The sequence below is a fragment of the Malurus melanocephalus genome, unplaced genomic scaffold, assembly GCF_030028575.1.
Source record: "Malurus melanocephalus ecotype Western Australia unplaced genomic scaffold, MMel_1.1 scaffold_392, whole genome shotgun sequence".
Classification (NCBI taxonomy): domain Eukaryota; kingdom Metazoa; phylum Chordata; class Aves; order Passeriformes; family Maluridae; genus Malurus; species Malurus melanocephalus.
The window spans coordinates 502,180-517,927 of NW_026623624.1; the positions used below are offsets into that span (position 1 = coordinate 502,180).

At 37.7% G+C, this 15,748-nt stretch overlaps 1 protein-coding gene across 2 annotated transcripts in view; it reads right to left on the bottom strand.

Annotated features, from left to right (window-relative positions):
- Window positions 1-15,748, bottom strand: part of ZFAT (zinc finger and AT-hook domain containing) — a 111,722-nt gene that overhangs the window by 38,411 nt on the left and 57,563 nt on the right. For both annotated transcript variants that reach the window (XM_057379183.1, XM_057379181.1), the window contains 3 exons: window positions 7,992-8,165; window positions 2,586-2,736; window positions 845-2,313 (listed from right to left, as the gene is read on the bottom strand). In XM_057379183.1, coding sequence (XP_057235166.1) covers window positions 845-2,313; window positions 2,586-2,736; window positions 7,992-8,165 — 1,794 coding nt within the window. The remainder of the gene's footprint in view (window positions 1-844; window positions 2,314-2,585; window positions 2,737-7,991; window positions 8,166-15,748) is intronic.

Consider the following 15,748-nt stretch of genomic DNA (forward strand, 5'->3'; position numbering starts at 1 on the left):
TCTTTCATGTTACTCCTTCTTAAAAGCCTTTCTGGCATAATGGAACCAAAAAGCAAAGAGCAATTCGTCTGAAGTACAATGTTATGGCATTTCAAAAACTTGGTTTTTCAGACTTTGATTCCCTTCCCTTTTCAAGAACKAAAACTACAATATAAATCCCAAATTGCTTCCTTTTCAATTACATAAACACAAACATTTTTCAGTTAGAATAAATAGGAACGGTCTGTTATTCCCACATCCATAAATTAAAAAAACCCCTAACAATTACAATCAGAACAGTCTTGATCTGATAACATGTGGTTAAAATTTTCATCTCAAAGAAGCTGGTTCAAAACAAGACACAAAATTATGCCAGTATATATGTACCTTTTGTACAGAATGTATTTTACCATACATCCTCCTACACTAYAGGAAAAAAACTCTGAATTTTATACTAAGCTGATAATGAAGCTTAGGCATTAAAGCGTGGACTGAACTAATGCTGATCACATGCCTAAATCTGCTGTGCTTGGCCCCAGTGGAAGTTATGATTTGGGGAGAAGCATGCAGACAGAAATAATCTAATTCTATCAAATTTCATATCAACAGAAAATCGAGCCTTGCAAAACATTGCTTGGCTATATTTTACCAGTAGGGTTTTTCAGGAGATTTGACTCATTTCACACTACTTGTAGAGCAAAAAGTAAATCTCGCTGGGCCCCAGAATCCATACTGAGCTACAAAATTAACGCTGCTGCAAAGATACACAAATATACCAAACACTGTAAACCAGAGGAGCAGGAAAAAGATGGCTGACTGCATAACATTTTAAAACAGCCCCAAACATAATTCTGCAGCTCCTTACCGCAGTATTCACATTCCAAATCTCCATAAACCTTCCTTATCCTCTCACGCAGCTCAGTGTTCATTTGTCTCTTCTGCAAACTGTCCAAGATCTGCATGAAGGCAACRGATCCAGTGCCCCCGTTGGATGTAGGTGTGTTAGAAGAGGCTGCCTGTGGGCTGGGGGCTGCACCAGCTTCTGGTGCTGGCAAAGGGTCTGCAGGTTCTGCTGGATTCTGCATGGGTGGATTGCTTGTTTCTGATTCACTAGGAGGAACAGGCTGGGTTCTCTCTTCAGGGACTGGAAGGTTCTCAGTCATTGCACTGTTCTGACTCAGATTTAWACTTTTGTCTTCAGACAGTAAAAGATTAATTTCTTCACCCTGCTCATTTACAGAACTGCATTGATTAACTTTTTCTTCATTTGGAGGAGAAACTCTTAACTCCTCAGGACCAGCAGTACCRTTTTTCAGCAGGAAGCAATCTGATGTTACACAGGGCTGAATGTCTGGGACTGCTACATCTGCTGTCTGACACAGTGTCTCTGTTACATTCTGAACCAGAGGATTTTCAAACTCTAAGGAAAGGACTGCATCGATTTTTACCTCACCATTCTGTTGACCATTATGGTTTACATCTGCAGCTGCTGATTCACCTTTAGAAGCAGATGGCTGTGGGGTGTTAACAGCATCAGTACTCGTGACAGTCAATCCATCTGCAGTTTGTGTCTGCTGCTCAGCAAGGGCTTCTGGCTGGATGTCACCTCCTGGTTCAAGCAGACAGAAGCTTTGGTTGATGGAATTGTTAAAAACAGAATCCTCCTGCAGATCTGCGTGCACATCTTTGATGTGAGCACGGAGCCTCACAGAACTGACAAACTTCTTCAGGCACACAGAACACACATACACAAAAGGGTGCTTTCGAACATGAAGCTCAAGGGCTTGGTATTTAGTGGCTCCATGACCACAGAGCTCACAAGCAAAGGGTCTTTCGTCACCATGAACGAGCATGTGACGGTCCCGGTCCAGCTCATTTTTGAATTTGCGCTCACAAATATGGCAGTCATAAAGGAGTTGYCTTTTGCCCTCTCGTGTCATCAAGCGAAGCTCATCAAAAACATCTTTCACCTTTTTATCTTGCAGGTCATGAGTTTCCTTCATGTGCTTGATCAAATTTTTAACATCTGAGTATTTCTTTTTGCAGAAACGACAGTGCTGCTTTATTTTCTTATGAACCCTTTCGATGTGGACCTTGAGATGGCCTTTGCTGAGACAAGTGAAGGTACAATAATCACAGCTGAACTTCTCCCCTGTGTGCTTACGTAGGTGAACATTGAGGTTGGCTTTGATTGCACTGGCATAACTGCAGTAAGAACACTTGTAAGGTTTCTCATTTGTATGAATCCTCAGATGTGCTTGGAGGGAGTGTTTAAATTTGAACACCTTGTTACAGTATTCACATGTAAAAATCTTCAGTTGAGTTGGACCCAACCTAAAAAAAACAAAAAGAGCTATATTTACAGTACTGAAACTTGGCGATATAGTGAGTCAAAATTTCCCTAGATATTCACTGTTAACAGAAATACTCAGTATTTAAAAAAAATATCTTCTCCATAGGTATTTTAAATTATACAATTTACTCACAGTTTATATTCAACTATTCCTTTAAAGGGCTCAGAAAAACATTCTGATTTCATGAAAATGGATGGGGAAGCATTTCATTCATATTCTGCATGAACACAAACATAAGTACTTCAAAATTACCTGCTTGTTTTCATTGCCTGTTCATATGGGGTTTGCTGAATGGCATATTCTTGATATCCTTTTCGTTGTGATGGGTCTTGGACTGCTGTTTCTGGAGTGGCGGGTTCACTTTCRTTAGGAGAAGCCTCAAGAGGAACAATTTTTCTGGCTCCTAAAGGAAGAATGAAAAAAATGCTCATTAAAATCTCACACTAAAAACATGCATTGTCTATAATATACAAGTGGAAATCAAACAATCATTAGTTCGACAATTTTAGTTTCTGCTGTTAATGATGGATACACTTCCACATGACATCAGTACTTACACCACACTTCTGCTTAATTAACATGCCAGGACTGATGGTTCAGAGAGTTATTTTGGTGCTTGATGTCTGCTTCTAGGATATCCTACATCCAAATATTTCCACCTTCAAAAGACTGTAACTCTTCTAAATAAAATTTGAACTTTTCTGTTTCTCTTCCAGACCACATCCTTTGAAAACTCAGACCAAGCTGTTTAATCAGTTCCACAAGTAAGGCTGAAGAAAAGACAATTTAGTCTAAAAGAGAGTTTAGTCTACATTTAATAGTCAGTACGTGTTTTCCTTAAACTTCTTACATTTTGGGGCATATTGCCATCCCTTAGAATAAAAGAAGATGTTTGGAACAGGCTCCCCAGATCAGTGTTCACAGCACCAAGYCTGACAGAGCTCAAAAAGTGTTTGGACAGTACTCTCAGGCACATGGTGGGATTCYTGGGGCTGTCCTGTGCTGGGTCAGGAGCTGGACTCAATCTTTGTGGATCCTTTCCAACTMAAGATATTCTCTGATTCCATGTTCCATGTGCACTTCTCAATCTTTATTAGAGGCAGATGTAAAGGGGCTCTACCAAATGCATTAAGACCAGATTATTGAAGATTCTATTTATAAGATAGAAATTAACAGTGTTAACAAAAAGGCTCTGACAATACAGTGGGAGTTACCCAACAAAAGGTGTGAAAGACTTAGGGACATTACATGGAGGAAGGCAGTGCTGTAAACAACAACAAGGAGAAAGGTGGAGATTCTGTGGGTCCTTCAGAGTGATTTAAAGTAAGAAATGGAGATATTTGGATAAGAGGCCATTTGGGAGTGTGGAAGGATATTGAAGCTTTCCCTATCAGATGGGACATCAGCCAACTCTGTAACTAAACCAACTGTAACAGCTCTGTTGCTCACTCAACTGGTTGCATCTAAACACAGTTTTTTTGGATTACTGCTTTTTAACAATGCTTTCACTTCTGTACTAAAGATTCTGCAGGTTCATCAGAACTGATCTTCCAAGTTTTCACCCTAAATGTTACCAGAACATTACAACTTTTATTCTTCCTGCTCTTCCCTCTCCCGCAAGTGTCAGGATTGCATCTCCCAAACTGTACTGCAGTAGCCCAGTGAGACTGGACCTTGTCTTTGCAGCATAGGAGCCATGGCTCAGTCTGTGGGTTCAGTATAGAGGTGACAGAATAGACATTAGACACCAGACAAGTGTTCTGATACTTCAATACTTAAAATAGAAGCAAATTCTATATTTGGAATGACTCAGTTAAAAGAAAATAGGTCTTAAACTGCTTTATATGCATGGTTACCTCTTCCAGGCCTCCCATTTCCTGACTGTGAGACAAAGATCCTCATTAAATGCTCCACACTAACTCTCCTCTGTGCCCTTCTGCATTTCAGGATGTTTGAGCATTTCCTGAAAGGACTGCTGAACTGYTTAATAGACTTTCATACTACCACTATAAAAATTTAATCACCTAAATTGGATGAACTAAATATATACTCTCTAGATAAATACTAACTCACCAGCATTATGCATACTTTGAGAGGGCAGAATGCTCCAAGGTTATCCTCATGTTCCTGCCTCTAAATTACCTACACAGTTCACAGAGAGTCAAATGCCTTTACAAACCTAAAAAGGGAGATCCAGATTTTCAAACATACTGATGAAGTACCTGCTCACAAAAGGCAATCAYTGGCTGACCTAAATCAATCTGCAAATCAATCAAAAATACATTAAAAAAACCCAGAAGATGGAATATTTGGCTGAATTTACTCACTTGCTCTTAAAAATAGACTATGAAAAAAACATCTGCCATCCAAAACAAACTATTTTCAGACGTGCATATAATTGCAGTTATTGACTCTTTTCATTGTGATGCTTATGAAAAACTCCCCTGTGTTGGACCTGATACCTTGACRTGCTCATGAACTTCTCTTCATGGTCTCCACATCCCTCCAGTTACAGAACCATAGAATAGTTTGGGTTGGAGGGGACTTTAAAGGTTGTACAATTCCAACCCATCTGCTGTGAGCAGAGACACCTTCCACTAGATCAGGCTGCTCAAAACCCCATCCAACTTGGCCCTGGACACTTCCAGGGACGGAGCAACCACAACTTCTCTGAGCAAACTGTTCCATGCCTCACCAACCTCACAGTGAAAAAACTCTTCCTACAAGCTCATCTAAAACTACCCTTTTTCAATTTGAAGCTATCTGTCCTTATCCTATCTCACTCCATGCAAAGGTGCAGGACCCTGCACTTGGCCTGGCACTGCAAGAGCTTTGCACAGACACTTCTCAAGTCTGTCAAGGGACTTCAACACCTGCACAGAAAAAAGATATAMAACTTCTATTCARACTGTGTTCAMTCTATGGGYAAATGACAGCTTTCAGATTTCTAAAGCTGTAAATCTATTACCTTTCACATGCCTCCCAAGAAAACACTACAGAAGAGGAACATTGGGGAAAATCAACGTTGCCCAAATGTCCTTTCTGGAAAGTTAAAAACTAACTGATCCTGTTTGTTCAAAGGGATTTTGAAGACATCCTTTTAGTCATAATCTACTGAACACATGATATAAAGCAGCGTCCCAAACCTAATTAGTGCATAGCAAAATTACAGCAAAGTGTTAATGCAATACTTCTAAAAAATCTTTTATTTAAGAAAGGAAAAGTATAGTCCAAGTAATTCCTTAATGTTGGGAATAGAATACAGCTGATCCCTAAGGCCTTCTCTATTTTTCTAATTGTCATCTGAAATCTTCCAGTGGAATTTTACTGTATTGGACACAAAAAGGGGTATTTCCATGCACTTTTAAAACTAAGCAACAGGTGGGTACTGATTGTTAATGCTTGCAGAGCAATGACTAAGTTTAGATAGTGCTTAAGTACATTTAAACTTTATTTTCAACTTAACTTTACAGATGGTCTAGCACAAAGAAAGCAGAAAAGAAATGAGAACTGTTTTATCTATTTATATTCTTCAACAGCAATCTACAGCAGTAACTCATCTCTTCAGCACGTGATAAATCTCCAGAAAAATGACTGGAAAAGACTGTGAAAAATCTTTATTAAAAACTACGGACATTAAAGTATTACTGAGAAAGGGGAACTGCCTAAGAATTGCTAGTGACATTAAGATATAGTTAGATCATGGAAATTAATGGAAAAAAATAGAAGGAAAGTCAATGAAAAATAAATTAAACTATAATTGCATTAAATGAAATATTTTTCTTTTGAATCTTCAGAGTTAACCATTTACATCCTATCTTCTAGAATTTCCAAATTCTGAAAAGTTGGGTGACAATTTCTAACTTTCTGAACAGCACTGACTTTTTTATTACATATAATTTAGCTGGGAACTTGAATGAAATAAGATTATTAATTGTCAGTCAAATAGGTGAGAGGACCTTCAAAAACTGCTGAAGGTTCATATTTGTCCATAAATCTTTTTGGTTCATTAAAGCCTTCTGAATGTTTGATGTGCAATGCCCAAACAGCTCCAAATTTTAAGTTCTTTTACTATTTTGAGTATCTCAAAAAGCATACGTGCAAAGAAAACCTATAATTTCTGTGCGGGAAAAAAATTTACTAGAAATAATTATGGCACCAGTATCCTCTGGACTTGCATTTCCTCTCCTGCATCACATACTTGCCACACTTGCTTCATTCTGTATATTCACTATCATTTTATTTTCCTTTTTAGGCCAGTTTTGTAAGAAAATGGATCTTTGATTGCACTATCCATCATGTTTTTCCTTCCCCTCTTGGAAATTCTTCTAGTCCTTGCCAGAAATGTAAAAGTCTAAGATAAAAATTCCTACAAGGTGCATGAAATGTAGCACCAGGAGAAGGGAATCCCCAGTTATGGCTCATTCCAAAAGCCCTGAGGAAGAGAGGTTCGTGAATATCCATAAACAAACATTTATAGGAACCTCCTAAGTTCCTATAATGAGCCCACATGAGCCCCTGAACCAGGCACCCCATGATCCCCTTTGCCCATGAAGGAGCAGAGGACACAAAGGGAATGGGCACCAGGATGGGGCAAAAGCCACATGCACTGGGAAAAGGCAGGAGATAGGAGACACAGTGGGAAAATGAGTGTTTGACAACAGCTGGGAAAGAGCTCAGGGTTACATCACCCAAGAGAAAGGAGGCTGTTGTTAGTGACATGAACCAATGCAGTCCTCAAACCATCCTGGAACTAGATTTCCACAATTCCAGTGCTCACCAGGCCTCTTCCATCTTCCTCTGTATTTACAATATTGCAAGACCGAATTTTTAGTACCTCAGTGTAAATCCTGAATTCTGTGTGATGTTTCCCAAACAACAAAGTGTGAGGGTGTTTTTTACTTCCCTCCCGAGCACATAGAACATTCATAGGAGAGTTTATCCACCTTCCTCAACCATTGTGACTAGAAATGCATTTCAGCAAAGTCCAAGCACAAAACACATCTCAATATCAAAAGATATTAACTACACAGAAAATCCAGCTCACTTCCAATCCACAACAACAAAATAAAGACCTTAAAGCAGTTCTGATAGTTATAAGCAAAAATGAATACTCAGAAATGTCAGCAATAACGAAAAGGAGAATGATAAAACTACAAAGCTAAAATAATTCACAAAAAAAAAAAAAATCACAAAACTATTAAAAAGGGATTCTGACAGTCAGAATGGTTAATGGTTTATAATCAGTTAATGGTTTCCACAAACAGGCAAATGCAAATCTAGTTTTAAAAAAAATGTTTGAAGCCTCTAATAATTATGTAGAACTTGATTTTCAAATATATATACACTTTTTTGTTCTCTGGTCAGTGTTTACCATTTTATTGTTTAAAACTATTCACAGTCTAAAGGCAACTGATGTTAATGCAGGAACTGATGTTAACTACAGCCTGGTCCAGCATTTCTTGAACTTATGAAGAAATGTGACTGAAGTTCTAAAATTAGGTAGCTGCCAGATGCAGAGGCTATGAAAATAATCAAAWAATGCTAAATATTTTTTACACAAGAAATATCCTGAGCAATTTGGTCTTAGATCAATGAATATTTTATACAGTGTTAGCATAATTTTTWAAAAAWWTATATAATTTGTGATTTGATTACCTGGAATAGTTTCATGGGCTGTCAAAACCACACTTATAATAGGGTTTTTAGCTGCTGAAACCTGCTCASTCTCCTTAGTTGATGCTGTTTTCTCTGTTTTCTGAACTCTGGGCCTCTTTGGAGCTTTTTCTCGCTCATCTTCCTTCCTGTCAAGGTCAACGTCAGAATCATTACCTAAAGAGCAAACATCAAAAAGAAGGTAACTATGTACAAAAGCAATGCAGGTAACACAGTTACTAACACTASACAAACAAATGGGGAGAAAATCAATACTACTGTAGAAAGAAAGACATGTTATCAAAACAAGATATGCTGCATGATCCCTAGAGGGGAATTTTCCCCCTTTATTTATTAAAACTGGTATAGWGYTTAAACACAAAAAGAAAAYRAGAGAGAAATAAAATAAAAAWYTTAAAAATGAACTCTCAGAAACMYGTGTTTCTAAATTCTTTCACATTATTGTGTATTTCTGTGAGAATTCTAATAGACATCATCAAAGTTCTTATGATTTTGCAATTAATGAACCATTTATTTTTCTCTTTTCCATATTTAATTGTTCTGACACTCTTAGGATTATTTCTTTAATTCTGGCTTCATTATAAATCTTATTTAATGGAAAATCTTTTGACAATCACTTTGGATTAGGCCTTTTTCCTCTCCTGYTATTGTAAATCAACACCCAGAGACATAATTTTCTTTTTGGTGTTGATTCAAGAAGAATAAGGGTTCAAGACAATTCTTTGGTTCAGCCTAGCTCCCAACATGTAACTCCTCATTTCGAAGGCCTGCACTTCCAAATCATTCCATGTTGCTGTTCAGAATATCTTCAGTCTCTTAAACTGAGTAAGTTTTKAACCTCTTAACTAGAAAGCCACACAATAATTGTATATAGAACACCTTCTGAAATAAAAATGAATAGTCAGTAATCAGCTGAGTTACTGTTTGAAGCTATTTCTTTCTTAAAGCAAATGAGGAATTCCTTATTGAAATTTAAAAAAATAAAATTTAAATTAAAAACAACCACAAATGTTCTTATACACAAAAAATTAGCAGCATCGATAAAAACAGAAAACCCATAAATTTATACCAATAAAATTTATTATATTAGACAAAGTGGTAGAAAATGTAGACAGGAGAAAACAGAATCAGCAAATAAAGGCATTATGCAAATGTTCCAGAGGTAATGAACAAGGAAAGAAGAAACTAATGGAAGAAAATTATAAACAAACCCAGTGAATTTTTCTCTTTTTTTCCTCTCTCAATCTACATCAGTTGACTCAGTCTCCAGAGTAAGCAATTCTACATATATCCAAAATGTGCTGTAGCTGCTCTACCCAAGTAGGGAAAGAAAATATAAACAAAAAACAGAGCAAAGCTGTAGTGTGTCCAGACTAGTTTCTGACAAGAAAACGGCAGAAGCAGTGGAATGATATACAACATAGAAATGGCTGTTTTAATTCCAGGAATATCTTGTGAATACTCAGCTGTGACTGAAACGAAATCTGTCTCTGTGGTCTTAGTGCAATAGAATAAAGGTTTAATGTGTGCTGGCTGTTCCTTACAAAATAAAGGACATGAGAAGAAGCTAAAGCAGCACAGGTAGAGCTGCTCATGTAATCACCACCTGCAGCATAAGCTGCAAGATCTCTACTAGACACAGAGACAGAAGGAAACAAGGAGAGCAAGAACAAGTTTAGCTTTCTCAGGCATACTGAGACAGAAATCTGTACACTGACAGCTGGTAATGATTTAATGTTAATCTGTAAACCTGAAATTCACATTTACAATCTCCAGGATGAGGAACAACTGCACAGCAAACTGAATTCTAAGACAGTTAGCCAGCCATGTTTCCATGGAGTCATGTTAAAAATGGTTCTGCCCAGCTTCCATATCCTCTGCCCAGAGAGCCCCCAGGTCCTGCTAATGGTTTCTTCAATGTCATTATATAAATTCCTTGACCTCTTCTCAACTACCTTTTTCTACGATTTYAGAAAATATTGCTGCTTTATAGAGATAAAGAATTTCATAATGTCTCCATTTAACTCCTTAATACAGTTCTAAATTATTCATTTATACTGAAAGCATGTAATTGTAACCCTCATATTTTTCTGCAATACTTAAAAGGGATATTTGAATATAAAGAAAAATCTCCTTCAAACAGAACTTGCTTTTTCAGTGGTGTGCTGAGCAGGGGTGGGAGGAAACAGTCAGACTCTATCTTACAGGTCTTTTCCAACCTTAGTTATTCTATGTAACCAACATATATTTTCACATTTTCTTCATTAAACAGCCTCTGCTAGTTTATTATCAAGAATAATGAACCATCACAACGTTCTCAGCAGGACCAGGCTACCAATACAAGAAAGTCTTATAAACAATTAGAATACACAGAAATCCCAGAATAAGCTGAGTTGGAAGGGACCCATAAGGATCATGGAGTCCAGCTCCTGTCCCTCCACAGGACAGTCCCCAAATGTCACACCATGTGCCCAGAATGTAATCTGCTTATTGAATTCTGTTTCCCTGAGGGTACTTCACATACTGGGTTAATTACTCTGCTTTTGTTCAGTGGACAGTAAATTAGCAATAGCAATAGAAAACAGCTCCGGAATATTTTATATACCTATGGATAAACGTGCCCATTTTATATACCTATGGATAAAACGTGTCTTCCCTAAAAGAAATCCAGAACCACAGACTGGAATGAAAGTTCTGATGAGAACAGAATCTTTTCTACTTTGCTTGGGATCATGTAGTTCCTTGTAGTTATATGAAGAGAATCCAAGCACYTTACTCCTAAATCCTCCTTTCTAACCTTTAAAAAGATTCTAACCACTAATCAGTTTAATGAGGAAATAAAGTGGCTGAAGACAAATAATAAAACCATTTATTATCTTTTCATGTTACCATTCAACTCTATTGAGTATTAGAATTCTACGAAAAAAAGATGAACCACAGATTTGAGTTTCTTTGTGATCCATGTTAGTGAATAACTACGACCACAGTAACAAGCCAACAAATGCTTCAGATTGTTTTTCTTTGCAAATGWGCCTCTGTCAGGCAGATCAGTTTGCCAGTTCTTTCAGTCCAGCAAAGGATAAAAGCTCTGAAGAGAAGTGCTACAAAAAAAATATTGCTAACTGTTTCCCTGCTTTCAAAACAGGGCACCCAAAAGTACTATTTAAAAAAACTTTAAAAAACACATAGAATTGCAATATAAAAATACTGCKTGTTGAAATGTTACTGTTTCATACGCATAGAAACCTTGTGCAGGCAGGCTAAGCACTAAAAACCAAACAAAGAACTGAATCTCAACTTCGATCCTCTCAGTATGAACTGAGAACACCCAGACCCTGACAGGAGAACTACATCCAGTATGAGCAAAGGGGTGAGGAAGCTACTGAGTCGTATGCAGTGTCAGTTAACAAAATAAAGCCCACAGAAGTGGGAAAATTCCACTGATTTGCTGATCATACATCTTCTACTAGTGCTGAGTATCTGTAAGAACATTCACATCCTCATGTGATACCTGATTAAAAAAACTTCATCCCTCTTCAGTGATCTAGCTCTGATACTGGATCACTAAAATTCATTCAGTAATCTGATGCCTGTTGGTGGCAATAGCTTCATTCTACCCCTGAGAGGGACAAACATCTCCTAGAAACAATTTATTGATAAGGAGCTGAGGCGCAGACATTGCCAACACTGTTCACTACAAACAGAACCATTTTGTAGTCTGTGTGTAACCTGAGAGTTAAAAATCCTTTATATCAATGCTCCCCGCCAAATCACCAAACCAACACTTTAAGACAAGATGGCTGCTTTGTTCCTGAACTCTGTCTACACCAAAAAAACCTGAAGTGGAAGGTGTGCTCAAAGAAAAGATTGAAATAAAGGCAAGTTTTAATGAAAAAGAGTTTCAACTTTGACCACAAAGCTCAAACAGCTTTTCTATAGTATGGGGCCATCCCATCAGTAGCTGGAAAAAATTCCTTCAGGGTTAGCATCATGGATAGAGTGTCAAAATAAGGGTTTTGTCCATCACAACTAGGAGAGTTTTGCAGTATAATACTACCATGGGTGTATAAAGGAACACCCGTAAGTGATTTTAAGATGATTTATGAGAAAATGGAATATATGCCACTTGAATAGCTAAGCCAAGTTTCTCCAGGCAGTAAAGGCCTTTGCTTGCTCCCGATCAGGTTTGTTTAGACAAACTGTTTTATTCTGCACCTCCCCTGCTAAGCAGTCAGCTCAGCACTTTGTCAGCTGGCACCTGCATCCAACAGAAGGATGAAGTGACCTCCCGTCCCCAGCAAAATGCATTTCAAATGCCGGCTTGTGTTTGTGCAAGAAACTCAATGCTGGGCTGTGCCTTCCAACACGTTTCAGAYATGGTCACGTCTGTTGTTCAGCAAAGTTACTGCCAGCTCTGAATTAATCAGTGCTTCCAGAGTCCCATCAAACCAGAGCCTTCATCTGTTCCATGATTCTGTGGGAGCCATTAATTGAAGGGGCTGCTCTCAACATTTGTAATTGGATGTACGACATTTCAGACATAGCTACACATCCTTAATTGGCATGTTTTTAAACCAGTCTTCACTCAAATCACTGTTTTTTAACCCCTAAAAAGTGATAGTTCATAGCAGCAAGAGAGCAGCTTGGGGAAAAAAAAAAAAAAAAGGGAACTGGCGATTTAAAATTAACACAGGCGATTGCTTCTCCTGCAGAGAATGACATCCTACTTGCAGGAAGAATTTATTTGAATTAGAATCCAGATGATGGCAAAAGCACTTTAAACTAAAGCCAGAAGTGCCATCTTTAAGAATTATGGAGTCTCCCACTTCAGCAGGACTGAATAGTTCACTCCAGAGTAGACTGTAATCTGTCTTCCACCCAAATGATATTCCCTGGCCATTAAAGGCCCCCTCTTGTATCTTGCCAGCCAGATCCAAATCAATAGCCAGAACTGTTAACTTGGTTTAACCAAAGAGGAACAAAAACAGGTACACACACAGCTTGATTTACATTACAGCAACTTGCTTAAGCAAATAAGCCCTCTATAAATATATAATAAAACATATTTACTAAGCATGTGCATGGGGAAATTGGAAGTACAACGGACATTTTTTAATCTTGTGCTGTACTGGTTTGTATGGCCATGTTTTGGTAAAAGGGGGGCTACAGTTTGACTTCTCTGATGGAGGTTTGGATTTATTCCATATTACCCTGCTCTGATTTAATTGGCAATAAACTAATTTCTCCAGGCTGTGTCTGTTTTGTCTGTCAAGGTAACTGGTGACATTTCCTCACAAACCTTTTGTTACATTTTTTCTCCCCAGCTGAGGAACTGCTTTCTGGGCACCCTGGAGTCCAGGCAGGGTCAACCCACCAGATTTGAAAAAAAGTCACTTTTTTTTTTGCTGCTTCCGTGAATGGGCCCAAAAAGTAAAGGCAATCATTATGGATCAAAGGATCAAATTAGATTCACAGAAGATGTCAGTAACCAGTACGAACTGATGACTCTGAGAAGAGTAGAACTACCAATGAATCATTGAGCTCAGAAATCAATGCAGATCACTAATTAGAGGAGCAAAGAACAGCAGAGGCCTGCTGCATCTACCAGTTATTGYTCTGACCAGTATATGTGCATTTTCAATGGAGCTTTCTAGGGATTCATTTATTTTAAATGTCTGGTTATGTTAGGGATTTCAACACTTTTTGTGTTGACYTATAAAAGACAGCAAAATACTTTATTACTTGGAAACCTCTACGAATATTTGAGCTCCAGTTCAAAACACATATTTCCCTCAAAAGAGAATACCAAAAAGTATATATATATATATATCCAGTATCTGTATGTTTAGCATATTTTAGCAATAGCCAAAACATTATCTTTGTCACAAATATAAAACACTGGGCTGCTATGAAGAAAGTTAACTCCATTGAAGTCATACACAGTGCAAAGTGAAAACATCTGATCATAAACCTGAGGTCCAGAGTGCTAAGCTTTACAAGAAATTAAAAATATGAGAAAGTAGTAAAAAAAAAAATCAACCCAATATAGAAAAAACTCAGAAGCATTAGAAAAACAGGTAAAAGTAATTTCAAGTTGGAAACACAGGGATAAAAAGAAAAAAAAACATCCTCTATATAGTAGGTAAAATGTCAAAAACTAACGGAGAAGAACCTGCRGCCAAAGCTTCTCGTGAATTTTAACCATCTATTTTGAACTGCGAAATGCAGAAGCAGATATTACATTTCTGGAAGATTCAAAGACCTTCAATAAAATATTCCATACAGCTCTAGGCAAACTGGCAACAGCAGAACCAAGGAAAAGAAATTACTGGTAAAATGTAGGGTTCTAAACTGACTCTTAGAATCAATTCTAAGAAGAATGTCTGGCTCTATTTCTAAATATGTCCCTGAAACGTAAGTTCAATAGTAAAGAAGAAGAAGACAATGGAGCTGGGGAAGGTTTGGGAGCACAGGTGTGATGAGGAACAGCTGAGGGAGCTGTGGGTGTTTAATCTGGAGAAAAGGAGGCTCAGGRGGGACCTTATCACTCTCTACAGCTGCCTGAAAGGAGGCTATAGCCAGATGGGGTCAGTCTCTTCTTCGAAGTGACAGGATGAGAGGAAAYGGCTTCAAGTTGTGCCAGGGGAGRTTTAGATTGGATATTAGGAAAAATTTCTTCATTGAAAAGGTGGTCACTCATCAGAACAGGYTGCACAAGAAAGTGGTGCACTCAGTATCCCTGGAARTCTATGGATGTGACCTGGCGACATAGTTTAGAAGTGAACATGGCAGTCCTGAGWCCATTAACAGTTGGRCTCAATGATCTTGRATGTYTTYTCCAAACTTAGTGATCCTGTGATTATGCAAAAGGTTATAGGGAATATTACAGAATAATATAGAGAGCCCTAGGCAGAGAATATACTGTTCTTGTCTGCTCCACAAAGGTTTAAGCTACTGACTATATTCACAYTTTCTTAGAGGATAATAAAAATGCATGTGCTACTTTCATCTACACATTCAGAAACTGAGAAGTTGTCTCAAAGCAGTTCATATGGTAAAGACAGAAGGGAAAAGTTTTCCTGTAAAGGGACAGCAACCAGTAGACAGCTGAAGACTGAATTTCCCAGATRTATTCCAAGGAAGAATTTTGTCTTCAGGATAAAACCAGCCCCCAATACCTTCACAGTCTGTAGTCAAGACAGAAAGCTTCCAAAAATTGGAGCCCCTTGTTATTTGTGGCTTATGACTGACTTTGTTTGATTGTTTCGCTCTTACCAGAGAATAAACAAACAAAATTCATCTGCCCAAAACTATTTTCTAAATAATTTTAAAAAATAGTTAGCATTTTTCATTAGCCCAAAACTGAGGTTATTTTCTTTACAAAGAAAGAAAAGGATGAGCAATTTAGTTTGGAAAATTAGCCAGTGTGTTTTGTAGGGAAACAAATAAAGGTAAGATTTAGGTGCTCAAATAAGCTAACAGGTCAAGAACATGTAATTTGAGTTTATACTTTGACCTGAGAGTTTATTTTAAAAGGGCATTAGAAAAGACAATGTTGCTAAATAATGCAAATGTTAACAYTGGATGTAGTGTTAATATAAACAGCAAAGGGCARGGRCACTTGGGATGTCMRAGGTGAGACAGSTGGARGAACTGTCACTGTTTGAAAAATCATACCACTGATGASATTAAAATAAAACCAGGTACTTTATCAAAGAGTTTCTCTGCTCTGTCAACAT